Source organism: Hippocampus zosterae, chromosome 9 (assembly GCF_025434085.1).
Source record: "Hippocampus zosterae strain Florida chromosome 9, ASM2543408v3, whole genome shotgun sequence".
NCBI classification, from domain to species: Eukaryota; Metazoa; Chordata; class Actinopteri; order Syngnathiformes; family Syngnathidae; genus Hippocampus; species Hippocampus zosterae.
The window spans coordinates 24,304,700-24,331,450 of record NC_067459.1 but is presented as its reverse complement, the minus strand read 5'-3'; the positions used below and the strand labels follow the sequence as shown (position 1 = coordinate 24,331,450).

Sequence of the window (26,751 nt, the reverse complement as noted above, 5' to 3'; positions counted from 1 at the left end):
ATATAAGAGATTAACAACCATTTACATCCACATCCACACCATCACTGAGTGTAAACTGATCACACGCTACCCGGACACAAGTCAGGGAAGTGTACCACTACACCATCAGCAACTTCTAAAATAACTGATCAACTGAAATAACAAATCGCCTTACGTCGGAGGGGGCAGAAGTCAACACGTTGAGGTTTTCTTCAGGTGTGAGCCAATTTGAAATGGGCTCCTTAAAGGGACAGGCAAGGTAAAACGCTTGCGGGACAAACCCGTGAGAGCAGATGAGAGATGACGAAACAGAATGAAATGTGGCGACCCCTAGCGGGGAAAACCCGAAGGATAAAAAGAAGAAAGGAGCGAATTGAGTGATTGATGGATGAACTTCAAGATTGAGTCCGACTAGAGACAGGATTATGATTATTTACTCTCAATGCACCATTCAATTACACTTTGTCACTACATTTATCACAGTTGGGAAAATGTTTAATTCAATAATTCAATGTTGGAAAAACGTCTTATTTAAAAAATAACACTACAGCAGTTTATAAATATGAGTCATAATTAAGAAATGCACAATTGAAAAAAATCTATATATTTTTTGTTAGAACTGTAACTTTGCAAAGGAGCAGGAGGAGGTGGGGGTGGGGGGGTTTCACATATGGATCCAATTAGGTCTGCATAGAACATTCCAGAAATAACACAAAGAAAATTTGACAACAGATTGACTGCAGGCTGCACACGAGATATACATATATCGGTCCACATGTAGAAACTGCGGCGTTGGAGTGCGCGAGGAGCGTGCATGAGGGTTGGTGGGGGGGAATCAGAGGAAGGGGGAGAGCTGGAGGAAGTTGAAGCAAAAGGAAAGTAAACAAAGGAGGCAGGAAAAGGAGTAGCGGTTGGAAAAAAGCAGCAAGCGGTGCAGGCAAAAGTCGGGGACAGAAGCCAAGACGAAGCACGGAAAGAAAAGACAAGTGGCAGCAGTCAGACCAGGTAGACGAGAGAGAGCAAGTTGGAGAGAAGAGGAGCAGAGAGAGAGGGGGAGAGAGGGATGAGGACGCAGAAAGGCAAAGGAGGTGGACGATGGGAGTGGTGAGGAAAGCACAGCTGAAGCAAGAGCGAGAGTCCGAGTCACGTCGTCGTCCTGAACCGTCCGAAAAGTGCTATCAGCAACTCACACACGCACGCAGCATGTTTACGCCACACAGGGGGGAGCGCCCCAATAGTCCAGGATGGAACCTCTGAGCTAAGGAAGCCTTGGACTTGGAACTAACGTCTTTCCTAAATTTGTCTTCTTCATGCACACCACAAGTAAGTCACGTGTTGCTGATGTTAATATTAATACGAATATGAATAATCCATAGCGTGATATGTTGTTGGATTGACGGACATGTGCTCTCTGTCTGTAGACAAACAAAGGATTCCAAAAGCGGCTGTTTGAACCCACTGTTTGGAATTCTACATCTAATCAAAACCAAGTCACATAACAACAACAACATCAAAATATGCAAATACGGGAAGCATCAGTCAATGAGTCGACAAGCAACAAAATTGTCAGGAGCATCGTATTTAGAAAGAACACATCAAGCGACAACACGTCATCAAACTATCTGTATATCTTACTAAATACATACGGGGGTCAATGTGTTCTCCGGTAATAGTGGTCAGCAGCAATCGATGTGGCAAGACAATTCGACATGTATGAATAAATAGTCGGAGGTCTATATCATAAAGAGAGACTCCTATATATATGTCGACAGAAGTCAAGAAGTCACACACTGCTAATTTGAGATTTAGATATGCTCATAAGTGTCATGTAACATATACAGTCCTACAAAGTACATATATACAGAAACGTGTGTGAACAGCAGCAAGAATAGTCAGCAGTATTAACTTGCTTCAATATCGTGGCGGCTGTGAGGCAGCCGAGCGAACCAATGTTACACCATGCTGACCTAATGAGAGTGCTCAGTGTGTGTGTGTGTGTGTGTGTGTGTGTGTGTGTCGCAGCTCTCAGCAGGCGTCGCTCATCTGTTGGCCACAGATAGCTAAGATAAGATAACGGCGGGCGCATGCAGCAGCATGTAACGCATGCCGCCAACAAACATCGCCGTATTCGCGGGATTATGTCGCCTTTTGTGATCGAATGCAGGGTTTTTTTTCATGGCAAAATATTCTCATCCAGTCAATAGGATTTACGTTACCCGTCTCAGCAGCGTTTTAATGGCACCATATCGCCTTAACACCCCAATAAAGACATTTCCTTAGCAATCAAGACATAACCCTAACCGTTTTGCGGCATATAATTGCTTTGTCGTAAAGACTTTGTACAAGATGCTGGGATGCATCATGGGAATGTTGATCATTTGTGATGTTGGTCATGTTAAATATCTCTATTTTGTATTTAATTGTAGAATTTTGGAGTGAAACTAGAGTTTTGCCTGACTTGACGTGACTCTGTGACAATATCATAGCTTTTATATTGTACAATTGAACTTTTTGTGATGCAATTTTTTTTAAATTGCACATCTATTGCACTTTTGTGGTCAACGTAACCATTTTTTGGTTGCAAATAATTGCTTGCAGGAGACTTTCGACAAGATGATAGACTGTGACTGTGTTCGGAACGTTTGTCCATTTTTTGTTGACATAAAATCCGTTCTAAACCTCTCTAATTCATCGATTGATTATTGATCGATTAAGAGAAGTGATCAATTAATTGTGTCCACGTACTGTAGGAGGGACAACTGTCAATGCTACCCAGTGACTTTGGTATGCTTTGTCCAACATCCCATCTCGTACGTGTTTATGTGTGTGGCATAGTTGCCCTCCCTGGGGAGCATGAGTCATTCCTAACCTCTGAACTCTCTGCAGCGAGTCGATCTTGTTTGACTTGGCGCGGATCCCGAAAGAAGAAGAAGTAGAAGAAAGATAAATCCTCAAGATGTGTTTCAACTAACATCTCTGGGTTTTGCGTTGCCGTTTTCCTACGTTTTGTTGTGTTGTTTCGGCGCTCGTCCTCACTTTCGAGTGGAAATATGAGGGAAGTCCGGGGCAAGACAACAAAAGGAGGAAACGCGGCCTCGCTGTCGAAGATGACTCAGTCCGTATGTGTGAGAGAAGACGGAATCAAGTGGTATGAGCATAGAAACAAGATAGGCTCGGACTTTATTGTTCTCTGAATGGGGAAATGGTGGTTTGACCGCAGAAAAGTGGACAGTCACAAATAAAAGAATAAGAAGATGATCAAAGAAGCCAAAATATGTCGGCTTCAGAGACCTGATGTCTGAACTCAGAGGGATGATATTTTGAGGTCTGATAAGTGAGGTATGAGATCGGACATCTGAGGTCTGAAATCTGAGACAGGATGTCTGAGGTCTGAAGTCGAACAGCTGTAGTCTCAAGTAGGAGGTCGGAAGTCTAAGGTCTGGAGTCCAAAATCAGAGGTCGGACCCTGAAGTCCGACGTTTGAACGCTGTGATCCGAGATCTGAAAACTGTCTTCTGAAGTGGGAAGTGTAAAATCTTCGCTCCGATGTAGGAAGGTTAACGTTTTGGGTATTAAGTCTCTGGTATAATATTTGAGGGCTGAGATGGGATATCTGAGATGTGAAGTATGAAGCCTGAAGTGTTGGGTCCAGAGTCCGTGATCTGAGGATTGCAATCTGAAGTGAAGTCCAAAATGTGTGGTCAGATCTCTGAGGTCTGAAGTCCAAGTTGTTCGGAATGAAATTCTAAAATCTTAGGGGAGAACTCTGAGCTTTGAAGCCTAAGGAAGAACGCCTTAGCTCTGGAGTATGAAAACTGAGGTCTCGAGCCTGAAGTCTGAGTTGTGGGTTCTGAAGTCTGCTGATAAAATCGTCTGTCTGAGATCGAAGGCCTGAAGTTCGAGGTCTTTGACCTGAAGTTTAGGGTCTAAGATCTGAAGTCATCCGCTTGTGATTCCGGGTGTGGTCCGCACCATTCAAGCCACAGTGACCAATGGAAAAATCATTGTCTCTTGTCTTTTCTCCACACTTTTAACCCAACAGCTGCCAACATCTTGTTTTCCCCCACGCATTGCTCTTTTTCACTGAGTTGTGAGCAGAGACACCAAAACCTGGCCTGTCCAATAATCCTTTCCAGCCTCCCGAAACCACCCAGTTTTCTTGTGTTTTTAAGTAATAAAATTAGCACTGTGCAGTAAAATTTGTATTCGCGTCGTCTTCACGTGTTTTGACCATTTAGCTCATTGAGTAAAACTGAAATTGTTTTGGTGACTGCGATCCGTTCTTTTCTGTCATTGCTTGTGTGGAATTCAAAGTAGAAAAACGATCAGGCAGTAGCTCATAACAGGGAAAATTGGGAAGTTTTGGGCACTCGTAAGTCAAGGCAGCACGGTATTATTTTTGGGAAGGCCAGTGTTTGCTCTCACTGGTGGCTGAGGCTGCGGTTTGTGCGGTTTTGGGGTCAGCCATGTGGTCTTTGCCATCAGTGAGCTGACGTGCGTGAATGGATTGGGAAACAGGAAACAGGACGCCTGACAACCACTTTTCCTGCTTTCAGGATGTCGGTCAAGCTGCGATTTGACTCACCTTCGGATGGAAATCCAGTTCATCGTAGTCGCTCCTTCACGGGGTTCGGCTCTGTGACGGGACGACGGCGGTGAGTGTTAGCATCATTTGTACCAGGCTAACAAAAAAAAAAAGTAAAAGTACAAACACTTGGTTACTGTATTTATATTGAATTTTACTTGAATATTAATTTTTCAGACCGCTTTTATACTGACTGACTTCCGAACATTTGAAAATAAATATCTGTACTTTCTGCACCTTATTTGTTAATTTTTTTTTCAAGCTCTTTGGATGATAACACGACATTAAAAAAAAAACTGACAAAGAGGCAGAGAATGTCAACTGTGGTTGGAATGTTCGTCTTGATTAAGATCTTAGGGTCTTATCAGGTGTTGAAAAAAAAGCAAGGATTGCAGCAATATGGAGGACCACTGACAACAATGGCTACAGATTCAGAAAAGGAGGATATACCCCATGCTTGGCCTCAACTTGTTTGTTTTTGTTGGCTCCGGGAACAAATTTGGGCAAATGTGCTGTCTTGTGTCAGCTTAAAACCAAAGTCTTTTTTACACAAGTATCTGCAGTTTTCCTTCAGCACAGTCTATCTTTACTTTACCCTTGCCTGGTCTTTTCAGGCCTTCCTCGGCTCGTAACTCGTTGCGCTCCAATGCTGCGTCTGAAAGAAAAACTCCACGAGCTCCACTGTCTTCCAGAAGAGGATTCGGATCCATCTGGTCCCTGCAGCCAGAGGATGTGGACCGTGTTTTCCAGGCGCTACGCAAAGGTCTCAGGTGGGTTACTCCTGGTCGCGTCCCATTTTGTGGACATGTGGCAGAAATCTGATGTCTATGCTCTGTTTTCTAAAGCCTGAAGTCTTAAGTTTGAGGTCTGAGGTCTGTTATCGAATGTCAAGTAGATTGTGACGTCTGGGACCTGAAGATTGGTATTTGAGGTCTGAAATGTAACTTCTGAGTTTTGAAGCGTGAGATCAGAAGTCTGGAAACAGATTTGGGATGTTAAATGTGAACATGTAAGTTTTAAGCGCTGAAATGTTTATGTTCAAAGCTCTATTGTCTAAAGTGTGAGGTCTGAAGTGTTTGATAACAACAGAGGTCTGGAATTCGTAATACACTATCTAAAATCTGAGCTCTGTCATCAAAATTTTGATGCCTGAGATCTGGAGTGTGAAATCTGTGGTCTGGAGTCTAATATCTGATGTTTGAAGTACAAGATCATGGGTGTGAAAACTGATTCAGGGTCTTAAATTTGAGTTCTGAGGTTTGATGTCTGGTCTGTGGTCTGAAATCTTAAATCTCTGGCGTGAGTCTGAAGTCTGTTGCCTAAATTCAGAGGTCTGAAAACAGAGATGGTCTAAGGATTGATGGTGCAAATGTAGCCTTTGAGATTGAATGTCTGAAATCTGAGGTCTAAAAACTGAGGTTGGAGGTCTAAAATGTGATGTGTGTGTGTGTGTGTGTGTAGGGATCATGTACAGCGCCACCAGACTGAGATGGACTTTCTGTCTTCACGGCAGCGAGAAACCAAAAGGAACTCCAGACTGGTGAGCTGCAAACAAACCTCTGGACTTAACCATTCAGGTTAAGCGACATAAGGCAGCTAGGACACTTGATGACTGAATGTAATTTAATGTTTGGCCTTTTCTGTCCTTGCAGGGCTTTCAGTACGACCTTGACAAGGTGAGCAACTCTGAGCCTCATGCCTCTCAGAATAAACCAAAAATCACTTTTCATTCTTCTTCGGTCCTATAGGAGATTCGTGTTCAGGAGAGGCTTATCCGAAAGCTGGAATTCCAAATCAGCAAGGTAAACGTCAGAGTTGGGAAGATGTGACTTCATTGCCAGAAAATGCAATGACCTGGATGAGAGAGGCGGAAGGAATGCGTAAATGACGGACTGTTCAAAGTTTGGGATCATTTCTCACTCAAAAGAAGCTAAAGTACAGTGTAATCAGCCCCAAAACTGCTCTTCTACTATCGACTACACCTACTACCTAGCGAGATGATTGCAACTGATAATCATAACCGCAGGTGGGGCGGCCCGGTAGTCCAGTGGTTAGCACGTCGGCTTCACAGTTCAGAGGTACTGGGTTCGATTCCAGCTCCGGCCTCCCTGTGTGGAGTTTGCATGTTCTCCCCGGGCCTGCGTGGGTTTTCTCCGGGTACTCCGGTTTCCTCCCACATTCCCAAAAACATGCATGGCAGGCTGATTGAACACTCTAAATTGTCCCTAGGTGTGAGTGTGAGCGTGGATGGTTGTCCGTCTCTGTGTGCCCTGTGATTGGCTGGCAACCGATTCAGGGTGTCCCCCGCCTACTGCCCGAAGACGGCTGTGATAGGCTCCAGCACCCCCCGCGACCCTAGTTCTGATCAAGCGGCTCGGATGATGATGAATGAATGAACCGCAGGTGGACGAGCTCTACGAGAACTACTGCGTCCAGTGGCGTCTCTGCCAGGGAGCCGTCAACATGAAGAGAGCCTTCTCCCTGGCGCCCTCCACCAGGGAGTCCAGAGAGAGCCTCCTGGAACTCGGACGCAACCACAGGCACAGCATCCAGGTTGTTCTCACTCACAAGTTGCTGTTTCATTACAATCTCTCCTCTCTTAAACTTAAAAGACAACTCTTTTTAAAAGGAGCAGCATTGTCATTGTCGCTACAAGTCCAAGGCCAACACAACTTGTGTTCTCTCTGCAGGACATGTCAGCCATGGAGGGAGAGCTCGAGGTCCTCCTGGGAGAACTTCACGTCAAGATGAAAGGTAGAAATTGAAGAGGTGTATTGGAGCGTTTGACCACAGATGGTAGTTTGGATACTTTAAACACCTTTTCCACTCGTAGGTCTCATTGGCTTCGCCCGGCTATGTCCTGGAGACCAGTATGAGGTGAGCATCTCCAGGCAACCACATACTGTAACCTGCCTACCGAGTTAAATACTTTGAACTTCTTAACTAAATTACTTCTCACTTTCTGATCGACTGTGCCTACCTCTCAACTTTCTTACAATCCTTCTTACCCACCTATCATTTACCGCCGACCTGCCTACTTCAAGTGCTTACCCATCTACATACTGTACCCACTTCCAAACCTCCCGTGCCTTGTGGGTTCAGGTTGTACTACAGCTTGGCCATCAGCGCTGGAGGATTCGCGGCCGGATTGAAAGCGACGATGTCCAGTCTTGGGATGAGGAGGAGATGCTCTTCCTACCACACATCAAGCACAACTTTGAGATCAAGGTGAGGCCCATTTGGTGGAGGGTGCCTACAACATAAAACCATGCTCATTGTTTTGTTTTTGTTTTTGCTAGACCTTTGCACAATTGTTGACAAAAACATTGTTGTACACATGGTCGTAATATTTACCTAATGTCAGGATTAGAAAAGGGTTCTTGGAAACATTTCTGGCCCTTAAATTTTAGAAGTCCAATTTTGGATGCTGAAGTCAGGTCCCCCTACCCCCAACTCAGGTTTCAGAGGCCAAGGGTCTGGGCTGGCAGCTGGTGGGCACGGTGACCTGTGCCAGCGCACACTTCTTTGTGCCTACTCCCCAACTCATGCTGGTGGACATTACCCAACTGGGGACCATCAAGCTACAGCTGGAGGTTACGTGGAAGTAAGCAAGACACACACCACCACTGGTCCACCACCAAAGCAACAAAACTACAAATCACATTTCATGATTTTGTGTGTGTAGTCCGTTGGACAGTGGTGACAAGGTTGGACTTTTGTCGAGCAGCCGGCCGTCAGGGTGGAGCAGGAAGACTTCAGTGCAAAGTTGGACTGCACCCAGCACACCTTCCTTCTCAGAGAAGTACTTCCGGGTGAGTGTGTGGCACACTGACCTGATAGCTAGCTAGTTGGCTATCTAGGGATGTTGGGACATTGGTTACGCAAGAAGCTAGCTAGAAGGATTAACAAATTGGCCGTCACGAAGATGGGTAGCTCAGAAGATAGGGATTAGGTAGGTAGGTTGGTACATTTTATGTAGCTAGGCAGAAAGCTTGTTTGGTAGGTAGTTAGGCGGGCAGATTGTGGAGAGCTAAACAGAGAGCGAGATTGAGAATTAGTTAGCGAGGGAGCGAAGGAGGTAGGTTGCTAATGAGGATGTGAATATAAAAATATCTTGTAGACATACCAAAATCTTGTTGTGTTGTAGTCGATGGTTCAGGAGTTGCAGGACGGAGGAGGAGCTTCAGTCCCACTCCGGATGAGGAAAAGTGGGCGGGACAGGGGTGTGTCTTTAATGAGCTATCTGTCACACTCGTCCATCACATCCAGCCTCTCACAGGCCAAGACACCACCCAGGTAGACGAAAATCACTCCCCACCCACCCATCGATGCCTCCATCCTTCCACACTTATTCTGTCATTCATCTACACATCAATGTTATGAATCCAATCATCCTTGAAACCGCTGATCCTCGTCTCATCTGCATCCATCCATCCGTCCGTCATCCCTCCATCAATTTCTTCTGTCAATTTACCATTTGATCCATCCAACCATTTATCCTTCCTTGTGTTTATCCATCATTTCATTGATCCTTCCATTCATCAAGCCTCTGCAGCAGCGTGGCAGGAAGTCACACTCAACTTTCCATGGGCGAGGACGGAGAGGAAAGAGTGACCAGCAGGAGGAGGAGTAATATGGGTCAGGAGGAAGAGGAAGAGGAGAAGGGGGAGGCCTGGGGAGGAATGTTTGCTTCTCCTTCTTCGCTTGTGGATCTTCACAGGTGACAACGTCAACGTTTGACACGTCATATCATTTGATTGGTTTCAAATAGGCATTGAAATGTGAATATGATGAAATACGTAGACTACGCCCTCAACAGAAGAATTAGATTTGAAAATAAGAGGAAGAGGTGGCACAGTGATCGACCAGTTAGCAAGTCGGTCCTACAGTGCAGAGGTGCAGGGTGTCACGATTCGGACTAACCGAATCAAGTTTTGGATCCCAAAAGTGTAGACGCCAGACAAGGTCTCCGAAGCAAAAAAATATTGAATGTACAAAAATTTGCACGACAAAGTAGTAACATAAAGCGCCGGTCAAAACAAGGACCAGGGAGCACAAAATCAAATAACAAAAAGCGCCTGCACAAAAGGCAAGAGAGGAAAACAAGAACACAAACGAAAAGCAATATATCAACAACACGCAAGAAAAAGCCAAATCACAAAGCGAAGCCATACTTACACCATAAACGGTACAGAGAGTTCAAAAGCGAAAACGACGAGATCTATAGCAAAGAGTCTGTGAGGAAGGAAGCAGCAAGGCATAAACATTACTCGAACAACCAGCAGACAGATTGCGGGTCCTTAAATACACATTTCCTCAATTGAAAATTTTTGGCAGCAGGTGTACAGCCAGTGAGTCCGCTCAGTATGCCACCTGCTGGCCAGGCCAAGAACAGACACAGGGTTCCATTCCGACTCCGGCCTTCCTGTGTGGAGTCTGCCTGTTCTCCTCATGCTCGCGTGGGCTTTCTCCGGGTGCTCCGGTTTCCTGCCACATTCCACATTCCAAATTGTCCCTAAGTGCGATTGTGAGCAGGGATGTTTGTTTCTCTGTGTGTGCCTTGCGATTGGCTGGCCACCAGTTCAGGGTGTACCCCGCCTACTGCCCGAAGTCGGCTGGGATAGTCTCCATCACGCCCGTGACCTTTGTGAGGTTAAGCAAATTAGAGAATGGATGAATGGATGGGCGGCCCGGTAGTCCAGTGGTTAGCACGTCGGCTTCACAGTACAGAGGTACCGGGTTCGATTCCAGTTCCGGCCTCCCTGTGTGGAGTTTGCATGTTCTCCCCGGGTCTGCGTGGGTTTTCTCCGGGTGCTCCGGTTTCCTCCCACATTCCAAAAATATACATGGCAGGCTGATTGAACACTCTAAATTGTCCCTAGGTGTGAGTGTGAGCTTGGGATGGTTGTTCGTCTCTGTGTGCCCTGCGATTGGCTGGCTACCGATTCAGGGTGTCCCCCGCCTACTGCCCGAAGACAGCTGGGATAGGCTCCAGCACCCCCCGCGACCCTAGTGAGGATCAAGCGGTACGGAAGATGAATGAATGAATGAATGAATGGATGGATGGAAGAGGTGAAAGCGCCCTCTGCTGGCTATAAAATCTACAATCACCGTTACGATAGGCCAGCTTCAAAGTGGAAGGGTTGATCAAGAACAAATAATATATATTTTATGAGTGATCTGATGTTAGTTGAAAACTTTATGCAGTCAAACAAGGCAAGGAGTTAATGTGAAGACTTCACCTTGTAAGTAATAATAACAAGAATTGTTTGTCAATATTAGGTCTAGCACCCCCGACATCCTCAAAGACAACCAAGACAACCCAACAGGAGGTTCCACGGAGGGCAAGGATGGTCGACCTAATGGCGTCAGCAAGGAGCGCAAAGTTTGTCAAGCTCCTGTTTGTTTGATTATCATCTAGTTTGCTTTTTGCCCGTAATTCCAAGCAGTCCCCACGCCTCTTCATAATATTCCTTGTCAAGCAATGGAAACAAGACTTTTGACTTCCACGCTCCCTCAATGGCAGGACGTAGCGGACCCCGCCCTGGAATCCCCCGCTGCCTTGCTACCTTCTACCGCTGCCAAGGTGGAGGGGCTTAGGTCCGGGGGGGAGGCGCCCGGTGCCGGAGAGAGGCGGGCGCAAGCGCTGCGCCTGGGGGGGCTGCTGGCCGGACTAGAGAGAAACATGCGGACGCCGCAGAACTGTGAGAGCCCACTGAGGGTCTTGAAGCAGCAGATAGAACACCTCAACACCATCCTGAGGGTGAGTGAGATGCATGCACCATTGACCCTTGCTCAGATCAAAATATTGTCACTGATTGACGCCCCCCCCTCCCCGAAAACATTGATGCCACTGGATGGCGATAAAGGAAGTCATCATCATCATCATCACTATCATCGCACAAAAGCAACGAAGATGTCCACACATATGAATGTCTGTTTTGAACTCCCTCAGAACGACCTGTCCCTGATGAGACCATCATCATCGGATGACACCTTGGCCGTTGAGGAGGTTCTCTGCAGCTTTGACTTCCTGTCACATGACGATGACACTTCCTGTTTCGGCGGGTAAATATGTATATTCATCTTCCAAGCCGCTTGATCCTCACTAGGGTCGCGGGGGGTGCTGGAGCCTATCCCAGCTGACTTCGGGCAGTAGGCGGGGGACACCCTGAATCGGTTGCCAGCCAATCGCAGGGCACACAGAAACGAACAACCATTCGCACTCACACTCACAACTAGGGACAATTTAGAGTGTTCAATCAGCCTGCCACGCATGTTTTTGGAATGTGGGAGGAAACCGGAGCACCCGGAGAAAACCCACGCAGGCCCGGGGAGAAAATGCAAACTCCACACAGGGAGGCCGGAGCTGGAATCGAACCCGGTACCTCTGCACTGTGAAGCCGACGTGCTAACCACTGGACTACCATATGTATACATACATATGTGTGTGTGTGTGTGTGTTTATATGTAATGTATATGTGTATATATATATGTATGTGTATGTGTGTGTGTGTGTCTTTCCGTGAAGCGCTGAGGACCAACGGGATTGCGAGGATCAGCCGCCAGTCACCCCACTGACTTGTGGCCACTGGGGTCTAGACCAGGCTCTGGAGACGCACCTGGACACATGCTGCATCCTACTGGAGGTAGGAACGGTTTCATCCACAGCTTCTCTGGATTTTCGTCCGATGTTCTTGCGGTACTCCTCAGACGCTGCAGAGGATCAACTTCAGTTCGACTCGTGAGGATCTGCTTGAGGATATTTCTCAACAAGCGGACGTCCTGAACAGAATCGGCTGCTTGCTGCTGGAGGACAAGGACAATATCTGCACTGATGACTGTGAGGACAATTAATTAACCTGCATGCCTGACTGACAAACTGATGGCTTCTGATTGCTGATTGCAGAGCTTCCTTGCTTGGTTATTGACTGGTTGGTTGGTTGGTTGGATTTGATTTGTCCGGTCGGTCATTGAGACGTGACAGTTTGCCCCCCTGTTGTGTTGCAGTGCTCCCAGAGAATCAGAGGAGCAGGGAGGTTTTGCAATTCTGGGCCGACTGCGTGCAAGACGCCGCTTCCTCTTCTCCATTCTGTTGCCCCTCAGACAACTTTGTCAACGCACTCAGGAAACAGTACTCGCACAAAATTAAAGCCAAAGTCAAAGCCAAGCGGCCTGGGCTCCCCGAAAGAGGTAAGAACAAAAGCTTATGTGTGAAGTTAAGTAGTGTATCTTTCATGTGTGTACATCATGTTAGCCGGTGTGTTTTTGATGTCTGTTCAGTGTTCCGCACACTGCTGGAGCAGGTGCAGTCGGCCTGCAGGGCGGCGCTATGGCCTCCTCAGCCTCCGTGCTCTGCAGACAGAGTGAGCCTGTTCCAGCTGTCCATTTACCTGAGACGATGCAATATCCCGACGCTGGGCGAACACGTCGCCCGGCTATCCAAGGAAGGTGCGTGAGGCCCGGGCTCTCACCCGCCCCGCCCCAAATCACTCAATCGCCCAATCACTCAATATCAATATAACATTAATAATAATAATTAGGCCCGGTAGTCCAGTGGTTAGCACGTCGGCTTCACAGTGCAGAGGTACCGGGTTCGATTCCAGCTCCGGCCTCCCTGTGTGGGGTTTGTTACAAAAATCTCCCCGGGCCTGCGTGGGTTTTCTCCGGGTGCTCCGGTTTCCTCCCACATTCCAAAAACATGCCTGGCAGGCTGATTGAACACTCTAAATTGTCCCTAGGTGTGAGTGTGAGCGCGAATGGTTGTTCGTTTCTGTGTGCCCTGCGATTGGCTGGCAACCGATTCAGGGTGTCCCCCGCCTACTGCCCGGAGACAGCTGGGATAGGCTCCAGCACCCCCCGCGACCCTAGTGAGGATCAAGCGGTTAGGAAGATGAATGAATGAATGAATGTATGATAACTAAAAATAATCAATCCATTAAACTCACATGGTCTTATGCCGTCGCAGAGTACTTCCTGTCGGCCGTGAAGGGTCCCAAGCGCCGGGGCGCGCTCACCAGGATGACGTCGCGGGGCGTGGCCCGCCTTCTTCCGCTGGGTTGCACGCTGCAGGCGATGGCGGCACTCCTGACGGATGCCGACCGCAAAGTGTGCCAGGCTGCCGCCCGCTGCCTGAAGCGGGCTTCTGTCTGCACCGCCTTCCGAGGCAGGGTACGGTACACCTCCCGTGCTAGCATGCGGCTAGGTTAACACTCAAAGTGTGTGTGTGTGTGTGTGTGTGTGTGTGTGTGTGTGTGTGTCCAGGCACTTGTTTACTACACGGAGAGTTTGAGGAGCACCGACGTCGTCATTCAGCGGAACTCTTGTTTGGCGCTCAAATGCTTGGCGGTGAGCGAAGGGCCTTGCAATCATTACATCGGACTTTGATTGCTTCTGTCTGCCTCCTGCTCCCATACACTCATTAGCGTGTTGTGTGCGCACACGTGTCGTTTGGGCCGATGTATTTGCCTGCGTGTATTTCCAGGCCACAGAGAGTGTGGACCACATGGTTGAACTTCGCAGGTGTCCCGATGAAGGTGTTCGAAATGCAGCCAAGGAAGCGGTCCTCTCTTTCGGTAGTTTATGGCCTTATTGGCTGATTGCTTTCATTCCCAGCGTGTTCATTTTTGTTTATTGTTTTGTCAGGTAAAAAAGGCCACGCGGCCTTCCTGAGGATGGAGCAGCTTGACTTGGAGATGCAGGAGGACTTTTTTCAGAATTTGGAGACCGAGATCACTTTCCTATAAGGGCAACTGATGTTTTCTTTGATTTTATTTTCATGGCTAACGCATGGTGATAACTTTTGATACATATTTAAAATAATAAAATCAGCTAAACGGAGCACAATTGTCAAAGTACATTAACATGTTTTTTTCTAATTCACATTATTTTAAAAATATATTATTGTACATTTCAAAAAAATAAAACAAGTATTTAAAGTGTTTTGATTTTGAGGTTTCAAAATGTTTGACAAAGATATATCGGTATTTTTTTTTGTACGCGGCAGCGAAAAATAAAATCTAAATTGGTACAATATTAAAAGGAATATGGGCAATCAACAATTGATTTTTTTAAAAATCCAAAATAAGACGAATAAGTTTAAAATGACATTAATAAAAACATTTGTTTTGACTGAAGAGAATAAAAGATGTTTATTTTAAAAGGCGTCTCCAGTCATTCTATTCAATTAAGGGCTTCATTCTGGAAAACGGACTTCTCAAACCTGTTTCTAAATTTCGTTTTGGCACAGTCAGTGAAAAATATAAAATATGAAACAGTAACAATTATTTGGTTGTATTTTTTTCCAAGTACACAATACTCTCGGAAGGGGAAAAAAATATTTTATTCCACCTAAAAACCAAAAACAACTTTGTGACGCAACACAAGAATTAAAAAAAAAAAAAAAGTTGCCATCCAACTTAAATGTGTGTGTTTCCAGATACGAGTGTGTGTGTGTGTGTTGTTTCTTTTGCATCTGCTGAAAATACTGGATTCGTGTGTGTGTTTGAGTGCGTCAAGTCAGAGAAAAAGGAGTGGTCGGCAACGTTGATTGTCCGGTGTGTCAGATTCTGAGTAAACACACACACACACGCAAGAACAAACAAAACGTCCGCCGCTTTTTCCGTTTTCAAGTCCTTCATCGAGTCTTTCCATCAAAGTTGGTCTTGTATCCAGCATGGTGGTGGCGGGCCTCTAGGTTCCCACGATAGCCGGGTCGTGGGCTGCGTGTGGCAGGGCGGTGTCCTGGAAAATAGAGATGTCAAAATCCAATCAATCGTTTGAAGTCACCGTTCGCATCCATTTGACACAGCACCACCCCAAAGTCATTCATTCATTCATCTTCCGAGCCGCTTGATCCTCACTAGGGTCGCGGGGGTTGCTGGAGCCTATCCCAGCCGTCTCCGGGCAGTAGGCGGGGGACATCCTGAATCGGTTGCCAGCCAATCACAGGGGGGACAAAAAGCCAAAGTCACAACATTATCGATCTCCCATACCCCTCACCAAACGGTGTGTTCCTCAAGGCTCTATTCTCGGCCTTGTCCTTCTTTTCTCACTTGGTCCAATATCCAGAAAAAAAAATGTTCGGAATTGCACTGTACGCAGATGCCACCCACCCAAACCCTTAAGCATGTCCCTGAAAGCCTTGTGGAAACCACAACCTGCTTTACGTTCAACTTCCTCCAATTAAATATTACTTAAAGCTGAGCTTTTGACACTCAGAAGGTATGCCCCCTCAGAGGGTGTTCTTCAAGGCTCTGTTCTCAGCCTTGTCTTCAATTCATTCATTCATTCATCTTCCTAACCGCTTGATCCTCACTAGGGTCGCGGGGGGTGCTGGAGCCTATCCCAGCTGTCTTCGGGCAGTAGGCAGGGGACACCCTGAATCGGTTGCCAGCTAATCGCAGGGCACACAGAGACTAACAACCATTCGCACTCACACTCACACCTAGGGACAATTTAGAGCGTCCAATCAGCCTGCCATGCATGTTTTGGGAATGTGGGAGGAAACCGGAGCACCCGGAGAAAACCCACGCAGGCCCGGGGAGAACATGCAAAACTCCACACAGGGAGGCTGGAGCTGGAATCGAACCCGGTACCTCTGCACTGTGAAGCCCACGTGCTAACTCCACGAATGAACTTCAAGTGACCACAGTAGTGCGTGTCCTGGTTTAATATTATTTTTTCATTCTATGTTAATTTGCTTTAAAAAAAAATGTTTGTGCTCAGGCCAAGGCAATAAAAGTAGTGCTTTGCTGCCATCTTGACCATGTCGGTGCGAACGAACTGCGTTGACATGAGTCGAGAAGCTTTACCAAGATAATAGGGATGATTTGCCGCCATCTAGTGGTCGCTTGGTGTTTTTTTAAAAAAAAATGAATTTTAAATATCCTAAAGCCAACAAATAAATATGGAGTAAAATGACGATTCAACTGTGGGGGACCACTCTTGTGCCGTGTGTCTACCTGGCAGTGATAGAGGAAGCAGTTTCCCCAGCAGCTGTAGCAGATGAGGAAGAGGGCGGCGAGGAAGACCAAGGCACAGATGGTGCACGGCTTCCTCTCCAGCAGGAAGCTGAGCAGGTAGAAGCCCATGAACATGGAGTGGTTGAACCACAGCGCCGGGTTGAGCGGCTTGGGGATCAGCAGCACCGGCAGCAGCCACTGCAGGCAATACATGCTTGATGCCGTACTCGGTGGTGCAGGTGGGAGAGCAGCGGTGGGCAGGGCGGGCGCCGCGCCGTGTCTCAGCGGAGGCTCGGCAGGAAGCGCAACACGACGACAAAGGTGGCCGAGGTCAGCTCATCCCTGCGCGTGCAAAAGATCATTCGAAAGTCACTTCACTCACCTGACAAAGACAACGAGTGACGCCGCTCGCTCGGCGTGCGTTCGCGGTTAGACCGAATCAACTTCCTGCTTGTCTCAAAGCTTCCGCAAAAGCGACTACAGCAAACTTTTTGTGGTCCTTGAAAAAGACTTGGAAAATTGAGAAACCGGCGTTTGTGTCCAGAAAAGCCGAGTCATTATCTACATGTGCACCGGTGATCGTTTCACGAAACAATAAAAGTTAGTGATAAAGCCACAGTTTTGTTGTTGCAATTATTGTTTCTTCAGACTTACCGACTTGTGTTTAGACCACATCAGAATTGTTGTCAAGTTGTCAGAATGAACGTTTAAAAGACTGCAAGTGAAAGTGTTCAGTACGTTCACAACAAACGCAGTAGATCAATAAACTGTCTTTCAAGTCAAATGTTTGCTTCATTTGTCATCAGCACCAAAGGATTTACATACACACATACGCAATTTGACACAGTAATAAAGACATTACATGTGTTTGTTCTACGAATAACCGAATATTAGATGATGTAAGATTTCGAGACCGTGTTCTTTGAGCTGCAAAACATCACCACATAGATGAGGTAAGAAGTCTGGACAAAGTGTTGCTTCAGCTTCTTCAAACGTACCTAATGAAGTGACGAACACGCCTTCATGCTTGGCGCAAAACCTTGCATGAGCGACACCAATTGTCCGGAAATACGACGCAAAAACAGGAACGAAAACAGCAGCAGCGATAAGAACCACAAGAACAATAATTTTAACAATAGAAGCCCAAAAGAAAAAGTTCGACTTTCGAGTTGCCGACGCTGGACACCATCACCGCGTCAACTTTGAAAGGGCAAACACTTGGATTAGGAACTTATGCGACGCTTGAACATTTCGGCAAGGCGCGACCAAAATTGTAAACATTGCCGTTCTTTTCACGCGTTTTGGAAAACGTCGTACTACGCCACTGAGCTCACGTCGTCCACGTTCGAGTTGCACAACGGAGCGTGCTAGCGGCGTTAGCGGCGTCTGTTCCTACCGTGTTGTCAGCTCCTAACTCAGTTGACGTCATTTGAAAACACGACATCCGCATGAATTTATATGCCGCACTGCAATTTTGGTGTACGAGCAAGGTCACGTCATTAAGGCCGGTAACGCTCCCAGTCTGCTTAGCTTTCAATTCAGTGACACTGACCCCGCACAAATAAGGCAAAACGACCCGAATGTGGATGAACGATCGGTTTCGTAGCACTGGAGGAGAGCAATGAACGGACGCACCTGACAGCTTTTGGCATCATTCTTGCCCTGAAGAGTCCACGAAAAGAGTTTGTTCCCGTTTCACTGAGCTACTGCGTACGTGTTTGCTATCCACTTAGCAACTCGGCTAAGCAGCTACGAGGACCCCGGCAGCCAGCTGGCAGAGGTGTCCGTGGATGTGCCTGAACTGTGACCATGACCGTTGCGTTTCTCTTCTTCGTCCTAATTTTTGGCAGACTGGGCACGTCTAGCGCATTGCTGCCCTCCACTGGTCAGATGACCTAAATTCACAACAAACCAATCATATACAGTACCTCTCCTGTACTGTATACTGCAACATTGATTGTATGACATCGAAGCCTGAAACTTCTCGTGCTTCACCACTATTTTACCGCTATCCAATACAGTTGGGTTCCAATTAAACATAAGCACATTGAACTGGGAAATTTCAGTTTACATTTACTTTAATGTTAAAGTGTTTTTCCTTTAACGTTAATATAAGCGCACATGACTTCACATTGTAAGAGAAAGTCAATGGTTTCCAATGTTTAGAGTCGCAAAACTTTATTTGACACTTTACAGATGAACAAACGAGTGAGTCATGATGCAATTCAGTTCATACAGCTGGATACATTTTTTCATTATTGTGATGCTCTCGCTACAACAATGAAGCATGATTATTTTTCTGATGATAAGTATTAAAATAGGCCTGCTAGCAGCGCAAAACACAGCTTTTATCTTCTGCTCTGGAGTTTAGCCAAGCATAGCAACATAGAACTGGCTCCCGGCGCACTTGAGATGCCATGTAAAGATTTTGTTCCTTCCTGAAATTGTGGTGCCATATCTTCCATCCCAAAATGTAGTGACTTACTGTAAGTTTGGAGGTTCCCGAGCATTCTCTTTTTTTGGGCTCCAGCATGCTGGAATGTCCTACCCGTGGAAATTAGAGCAGCTATGAGCTACTTTGGTCGAAATTATTTCGCTGTGGTGAAAAGATAGCATGGCTAACAAGCCCTGGCGATGACGTGGGTGGGTGACTCCACTTTGGCGACCTCCCTCAAGGCACAGACACTCCATCCTCTTTCCCATCCTCTTCCATCAAAGGTGTGTGTCCTCTTCATCCTCCTCCTCCTCTTCCTCCTCCTCCGCTACTGCTTGATTGACAAACACCTAGAGGATCAATGAAATGGTGCTTGTTGTCGGGCAGAATAGACAAGATAAGAACCTCCTCTTGGGATTAGAAATATTTTTGGGGATTAAAACCTTTTCTCAGGACGTTATCATGAGCTTGTAAAATATTCTCTATTCAAGCTTCTCACGGGACTGGAACGTCTGGGACTAAAATCTTCTCTATGGACTAAAAGAGTGCGTCTTGCCAGGGCGAACAGAAAGCACATGACATGATGATCGTACCCCCCATCAAGGTTTTCATCCCACCTGCCAGTGAGGGTTGTTGTCGTCCCTGCAGACGCCTTCGCCTCCCCCCACCAGTCCATTGGTACTCGGACTCTTGTTTTTCTTCTTCTGGTCTTCGTCTTCCTCTTGGTGGTCTTGAGGCCGGTCGTCAGGCTGGTTGTCGCACGCCACGTCCAGGGTGGGGTTGTCATGGCAACCGTTCTCCACAAATCGAAGCTCCTCGCCGTGGAACTAAGCGACGGAACCAAAGTAACGGGTCAGGGAGCCAACTATTTGTTTTAGAGCTTGTACTTACAGTATTTACTCTCATTTATTCGCCGGCCGTGCACGACGGTCTTATGTTCGTCTTACGGTGGTCTTGGCGGTAGGGGGCCGTCTTTGCCAGCAGATGTAGATAAAGCCTGATGTGATGATGGCCAGGCAGATGGAGCCAATGACCACCAGGACCACAAAGAGTTTGCTGTAGTCGCTACGCTGGGATGGACTGCGGCGGGGTGGGCATGTAGAAGGGGCGCTGTAGTCCTGGATGCCCACCTGAACGGGCGGGAGGAGAGGAGAGGGGGGGTTAGCGCAATGGGTTAGCACAAACACAGGTCAAGAGAATGTTCTGGAAAAGTCACCTTGTTTAAACTTAAACGCATTTCTCCCAGCAGGTTCAGCAGTTCCTTAGTGGATATTACACCTGGAAGGTATACACACGAACACACACACGCGTGCAAATGGATTAAATGGAACAACAGGAAAAATGCCTGATACAGCAAATTTCAGGATTGTGAGGGCCATATTTTGCCCACCCCTGGCCTGAAACCAACTGAGCTTGCAGAGAATCATTATCATCGTGTTTCTTCTTCAGTGATACACAAATTTATGCTACTGGCTTCAGTGGCACACTTTTCAAATTATTATTCATTCATTCATTCATTCATTCATTCATTCATTCATTCATTCATTCATTCATTCATTCATTCATTCATTCATCTTCCGAGCCGCTTGATCCTCACTAGGGTTGCGGGGGGTGCTGGAGCCTATCCCAGCTGTCTTCGGGCAGTAGGCGGGGGACACCCCGAATCGGTTGCCAGCCAATCGCAGGGCACACAGAAACGAACAACCATTCGCACTCACACTCACACCTAGGGACAATTTAGAGCGTCCAATCAGCCTGCCACGCATGTTTTTGGAATGTATGTGGGAGGAAACCGGAGCACCCGGAGAAAACCCACGCAGGCCCGGGGAGAACATGCAAACTCCACACAGGGAGGCCGGAGCTGGAATCGAACCCGGTACCTCTGCACTGTGAAGCCCACGTGCTAACCACTGGACTACCGGGCCGCCCTCAAATTATTATTTTGAACAAAAATGCTTATTTATTTTTTCTTTTCGTTGGTGTGTGAGTCCAATTTGAGGTATGTGTGAATTCAGAGAGCCACCACTTTAATAAACAGAAGGAAAAAAAATGGAGCAATTAAGGCACTGCGATAACCTCACAAATTGCACAACGAGCGCCACAGTTATCAGCCACGAGACAAACACTCTGAAATCCAAAATGAGAACGTAAGCAAGGAGCTGCTGTAGGCCACAACTCACAACATGAAGCTCACAGGCAGGCTAACTGGCTGACCTGTCACTCACCAGGCCACGCCCCTTCAAGGCACAACTCCAAAATGCGACTATGACAGTGCGTACCGTGATTGCACTTTATAAACCTCTTTTTTTTTTGTGTGTGTGTGTGTGTGTGTGTGTGCATACCATGCTCAGACGCCACGTGCATCAGCATCTGTCGTTGTTGGTGTGTGGGCTTGCTGAGGTAAATTACCCAAGATCCCTCGGGGCTTTTCATGCGCCGTGCAAACCGGCGCTCCATTGTTTTCAGCAGGCGCATGCCGCCATCACTGCGGAACTCTTCCTGCGCATCTCACACACACACACACACACACACACACACACACACACACACACATACGTACAAACACAACGGTGTCAATGGATAGGGTGCCCTGACTTAGGCGGTCTTGTTTTTTGAACTTACGCAGTTGAGATTGTGTGTCATGTTGAGGATGACATAGCCATGTCCACTTGGCTGTGTCCAGTCCACGCACACCACCTGACAGACAGACATACAAATATCAGAAAAGAGGCAAAATGGAAGATGTCGCGAGAGGGATTTTTTTTTTGTTTGTTTGTGTTGTTTTTGTGAGTCTACTTATGACATCGACCAAATTTCTTGTTGCTAAGTCAAACTGGGTTGAGAGCTGACTTTTGAAAACGTTCTGATATGATAAGTTTGTTTTTGAAGAATTCCAAGAAATGACAAAATTGAAACCCAAATGGACCACTTCAAAACAAAATGGCGGACTTTTCAGACATGAGTTCTTGGGACTTTTGTAGGTCAAGTCATGATAGACACGGCAAATTTCCATGCTGCAAAGTCAAACGGGCAAAGGCGGCTTCATTTTTAAGTCATTGTTGTTGACTTTCATTCATTCATTCATTCATTCATTCATCTTCCTAACCGCTTGATCCTCACTAGGGTTGCGGGGGGTGCTGGAGCCTATCCCAGCTGTCTCCGGGCAGTAGGCGGGGGACACCCTGAATCGGTTGCCAGCCAATCGCACTCACACTCACACCGTGGGACAATTTAGAGTGTTCAATCAGCCTGCCATGCATATTTTTGGAATGTGGGAGGAAACCGGAGCACCCGGAGAAAACCCACGCAGGCGCGGGGAGAACATGCAAACTCCACACAGGGAGGCCGGAGCTGGAATCGAACACCTCTGCACTGTGAAGCCGACGTGCTAACCACTGGACTACCGGGCCGCCTTGTTGTTGACTTAATTTTTAATTTTATTTTTTTTGTACGTTTAAAAACCATACATGATCCTCCTGAGAGGCCGTGGTCATCCAGTTCCAGCTGGTCTCAGATAAGCCCCCATTAGGCGAAACATCTGAGGTGGACGTGGCCCTGGTTTCTTTTCCTTCCTTCTCTTTCTCTTCCTCCTCTTTGGGCTGCCAAGGCGGTATGCTAGTGGCCATGTCAATGTCTGCCACAGTGGCGTTGCGGGAAAAATCTGTAAGAAGAACTCAAAAAGTCAACCAAAGACGTCTGACTGAGACAACCTGTTGTTTTACCTTTGACCGCCAGCAGTCCAAAGTCGGTACCTGTGCCGGTGCCCGTCCCAGGCGCCACCGCGGTCGTGGCAATATTAGAAGACGCCGCCGCGTCTGTCGTCGTCGTTGTTGTTGATGCCGATACGGAAGAGCCAAGAATGCCGAAACCGCTGAAGTGACCGTCTTCATCGAGCTCCGCCTCCAAAGCCTCAAACAACACAAGTCAACGTTGAAACAGCAAAACAAAACATCAATAGCATGACAGTACAAACAAAACAGTAAGTCCAACACTATGGCATTCATCTTGTCTTCTTTGTATAAGTTTTATGTTTTATTTTGCACAACAGTTGTCTGAACAAAAAACTTTTTTTTTATTAGCAACAAAACAAAATGGCAACAATAATCACAGAGCAATTAAGAAATCAACAACACAACATCAAAAACATCAAACAGCAACACCAATATTTACCGAGCATTAGTTAGTTACTAGGCGGCCCGGTATCAAGTGGTTAGCACGTCGGCTTCACAGTGCAGAGGTACCGGGTTCGATTCCAGCTCCGGCCTCCCTGTATGGAGTTTGCATGTTCTCCCCGGGCCTGCGTGGGTTTTCTCCGGGTGCTCCGGTTTCCTCCCACATTCCAAAAAAAACATGCATGGCAGGCTGATTGAACGCTCTAAATTGTCCCTAGGTGTGAGTGTGAGTGCGAATGGTTGTTCGTTTCTGTGTGCCCTGCGATTGGCTGGCAACCGATTCAGGGTGTCCCCCCCGCCTACTGCCCGGAGACGGCTGGGATGGGCTCCAGCACCCCCCGCGACCCGAGTGAGGATCAAGCGGTACGGAAGATGAATGAATGAATGAATGAATAGTTAGTTACTTAGTCGGTAGCAAATGTTTAGTACCGGCATTAGGTATTTAGCTTGTAGGTTCATTTCAGTTAGTTAGATTTCGTTTCAGTCAGTTGGTGACATTTAGTTATTTGCTGTGAGCTACCTGGCTCTTAGTTTCAAAGTTAGTCAATGATTGATTACCTGGTGAGGCCCCGTCTCCTGGGGGAGGTCCGGGGGTGCTGAGGGAGGAGTGTACCCTGTCAACATGTCAACATGTCATCATCACACGTTTGGGTTGTTCTTCCAAATGTCAGACACTTCATTAGGTACACCTTCTCATCACATCCGAGCGAATGTGCAGCTGTAACTACTAAAAAAAAAAAAAAACACTGTCGGAAATGATAAATAAGGGTACAGGCAGGGTCAAGTCAAGAGTATTTCTCGAGCACTTTCAAACAGCCATCGCTGCATACAAAGTGCCGTACATGGAGCGATTTAACATACACAATAAACAGTAAGATGAATCAGTAATAAAGGCGGTAGAAAGCACCAAGCAGTAACATCAAGAACAAATTTAAGTCATGCTGAGTCGAACGCCAAAGAATACAAGTGAGTATGAGTATGTAAGGCAGGCATGTCCAAAGTCCGGCCCGCGGGCCAAATCCAGCCCGCGGCCGAATTTCATCCGGCCCTCGGCCCCCGTCATAAAATCAGTGCCGTCTGGCCCGCAGGTTGGGCGCAATGGAACACGTGTTGCATTGACTGAGGTCTCGTAGACTGGTGAGTGATGTTTCATAGAGTGCTGCTTCCCTCTAGTGGCTAAATGAGTAATAGCATTCACTAAATGAGTAATAGCATTTAGACACTAGAGGGCATCACTCACGAGTTAACAAGACATCACCCCGTGTTTATATTGACTGATATGTCACATTTCAAATTCCTGTTTCAAATGAACCAAAAGAAATTCTTAAGATTGTTGAAATTAAAATAAAAATGGAAATGTGAAACAGACTGGCTTACTAAAATTTGTTGAACAATATTGTTGTTCAATGTAAAGAATGTCAGCCAAGGTCGGCCCCCCGACATTTTACCACATAAAATCTGGCCCCCTTGGCAAAAAGTTTGGACACCCCTGATGTAAGGTCATGGTGGCACGGTGCTCAACTGGTTAGCACATCCACCTCATAGCGCAGAGGTGCGGGGTTGTATATGTTTTTGTTGATCGAGTGTGATCGCTGACATTGGTTGGCCTCCAATTCAAAGTCATCTGGGATAAACTCCAGACACCCACCATGAATGAGGGCAAGCAAACCTGCTGACCATTCTGTCAGTGTACCCAATGAAGTGATCACATGTCCACCGACCAATCAAAGTATCCAGGTCCAGTGTGTCATGCATCCTCTTGACCACGTGATGCTTCTCGAGCCGTCTGAATAAACCCGAGGCCTCCTGCAGGGAAGCCTCGGCATCCCCGCCAAGCGGCACACTCTTTGGGTCCTCCTGAGAAAAAAAAAAAACGACAGCATGTTGGGTCAAATACGACAATTGGGTTGAGTGGTTGTCAGTCTTCCTCTTCTCACCAGGTTCCAGGGCTTGGGCACAAAGGACTCGCAGAGCGGCAGTGCTAAACAACGGGAGAAAGGGTGAAAAAAAAAAACACAAGTTCAAGGTTAGACCTCCATAAAGGCTCGATTCCCCCAAAGTCTTGTAGACTACTTCCTGGGTCAAGATACAATTAGTGGACACACTGTACCAATTTTCACTCTTAAGTAGACTCCAAAGAATTAAATAAATGCCCCCCCCCCCCCCCCACACACACACATGTCAAACAACACACTACACTCATCGAACCCAGGTTAAGAACCACTGCACTGGACGCTGGAGTCACCCAATTATCTGATGGCAGGATGCCGTGTCGCTGTTCAAAAGTGCACTCAGCTGTCAAAATAGCCTGCCTTGACTGCATTCTGTACAAAAGTGCATCCAGCCCCAGCAATATCCCACCTTTTCTGGATTCGATAAGAAGGGGAGAGGTAAAAAAATATATATTGTTCTCATTCTTAAGGCCACACAATGGGCTGGTGTTGACAAAATATCTGACAGCAGGCTGCTGTGCTGCTGTATGAAATCACACCTACGTTATGGAAATATACCGACCTTTGCAGTGTTCTGCAAGAAAAGCCAAGTCAGATAACTGTCATTTTCTTTTCATCTATATGTGTGTACGCATCTTCCGTCACGGTCGTCATCATCGTCGTTACCATCATCACGCAAACAAGCCATCAAATCGTGCCATCAATCAATCAGCGTGGGTGCGCACGCACGCAAGATGCCGCACTGCATAGAGCCTCCCACGGGCCCGTGCGTGCATGTATGTGCATGGAGACTGACCAATCAGCGCGACAAAAGTGAAGAGGCGCAGGTCCGCCAGGTCCGCTGCAGTCCACCTCTTCATGATCTTCCTCAGCTTCATGTGTGAACGCACCGCAGCCTGCTTTCAGCCGCGCCTGCGCAATATGGACACACTCGTACGCGCGGGGAGAGAAAGCTGAGGTGTAGTTCACATTAAAAGCCACTAGAGGGTGACATTACTTGGCCTATTTTTCAACAACGAATATTTATGTTATTGATTGATTGATTTTAAAACTGTTCACATTCTTTTAATCGGGTTTATTTTTTTAACTAAAGTACACCGAAAGCGCTAACTGGCACGCACCGTAAATGTGAGGGTATAAAAATAAACTATCAAAACGGTCGGGCAGCCTGGGACCGGTTCCCATTCAATGAAGATGTGGGTGTGAATGGTTGTTTGTCTCTATATGTGCTCTGCAACTGACTACTGTGACTGACTAGCGACCAGTTGTGTAGCCCGCCTTTCTATTTTTAACATTCGAGAAGTGGTAAACAACAGCGTGAAGAGGCAGGGCGGAGGAAACGATATTGTTTCCTCCTGCGATTGTAATTGTAATTGCTATAATTTATTTGGAAAAAAAATCTTGAATTCTTCCAGACAGTGACTTAAGTTCTTTCTTTGTTGGCAGTTTATTTTATGTTATTTCTTTTGAAACAATCCGGAAGTGATGAGACGGGTTGAGTGAGTACCTCACGTGATAGACACGCCCCTCGTCTCCTATTGGGCCTCGCTCGGCAGTTTTGGCGCCACTCGTGAACGGAAGTGGAGCTAGGTCGTCTGAGCCACCGGACAAGGGTAGTGTTTTTGTTTTGGTTTGTTTTCATTTCGGGGAGCTTTTTTTTTTTTTT

At 46.8% G+C, this 26,751-nt stretch overlaps 3 protein-coding genes across 6 annotated transcripts; 1 reads left to right on the top strand and 2 right to left on the bottom strand.

Moving 5' to 3' along the window:
• Positions 1–822: 822 nt before the first annotated feature.
• ripor3 (RIPOR family member 3) lies at positions 823–14,404 on the top strand. Its single transcript, XM_052076290.1, has 25 exons — positions 823–1,302; positions 4,536–4,634; positions 5,179–5,334; positions 6,026–6,104; positions 6,217–6,240; positions 6,313–6,366; positions 6,968–7,117; positions 7,255–7,318; positions 7,398–7,441; positions 7,667–7,792; positions 8,023–8,168; positions 8,250–8,376; positions 8,712–8,860; positions 9,111–9,284; positions 10,847–10,949; positions 11,091–11,327; positions 11,520–11,632; positions 12,096–12,213; positions 12,278–12,407; positions 12,575–12,757; positions 12,848–13,015; positions 13,533–13,735; positions 13,829–13,912; positions 14,049–14,139; positions 14,210–14,404. The coding sequence occupies exons 2-25, from the start codon at positions 4,537–4,539 to the stop codon at positions 14,308–14,310; spliced, it is 2,922 nt and encodes a 973-aa protein (XP_051932250.1). The 5' UTR covers positions 823–1,302; position 4,536; the 3' UTR covers positions 14,311–14,404.
• A 483-nt stretch (positions 14,405–14,887) lies between these two features.
• On the bottom strand, positions 14,888–18,330 carry blcap (bladder cancer associated protein). Of its 2 annotated transcripts, XM_052076388.1 has the most exons (4): positions 18,163–18,316; positions 17,526–17,566; positions 16,528–16,869; positions 14,888–15,307 (listed from the first exon to the last, which is right to left on the bottom strand). In XM_052076388.1, exons 3-4 carry the CDS (start codon positions 16,738–16,740, stop codon positions 15,257–15,259), a joined length of 264 nt encoding a protein of 87 aa, XP_051932348.1. In that variant the 5' UTR covers positions 16,741–16,869; positions 17,526–17,566; positions 18,163–18,316; the 3' UTR covers positions 14,888–15,256. The 2 variants fall into 2 exon arrangements, with proteins under 2 accessions (XP_051932348.1, XP_051932347.1); XM_052076387.1 differs by lacking the exon at positions 17,526–17,566 and having other exon boundaries at positions 18,163–18,330.
• A 301-nt stretch (positions 18,331–18,631) lies between these two features.
• On the bottom strand, positions 18,632–26,691 carry podxl2 (podocalyxin-like 2). Of its 3 annotated transcripts, none has more exons than XM_052076318.1 (12): positions 25,882–25,981; positions 25,071–25,114; positions 24,855–24,990; positions 23,692–23,747; positions 22,684–22,870; positions 22,429–22,622; positions 21,584–21,658; positions 21,304–21,460; positions 20,178–20,239; positions 19,909–20,091; positions 19,579–19,788; positions 18,632–19,311 (listed from the first exon to the last, which is right to left on the bottom strand). In XM_052076318.1, the coding sequence occupies exons 1-12, from the start codon at positions 25,961–25,963 to the stop codon at positions 19,240–19,242; spliced, it is 1,458 nt and encodes a 485-aa protein (XP_051932278.1). In that variant the 5' UTR covers positions 25,964–25,981; the 3' UTR covers positions 18,632–19,239. The 3 variants fall into 3 exon arrangements, with proteins under 3 accessions (XP_051932278.1, XP_051932280.1, XP_051932279.1); XM_052076320.1 differs by lacking the exon at positions 25,882–25,981 and adding an exon at positions 26,593–26,691 and having other exon boundaries at positions 18,635–19,311; XM_052076319.1 differs by lacking the exon at positions 25,882–25,981 and adding an exon at positions 25,629–25,827 and having other exon boundaries at positions 18,635–19,311.
• Between the last annotated feature and the right edge of the window lie 60 nt (positions 26,692–26,751).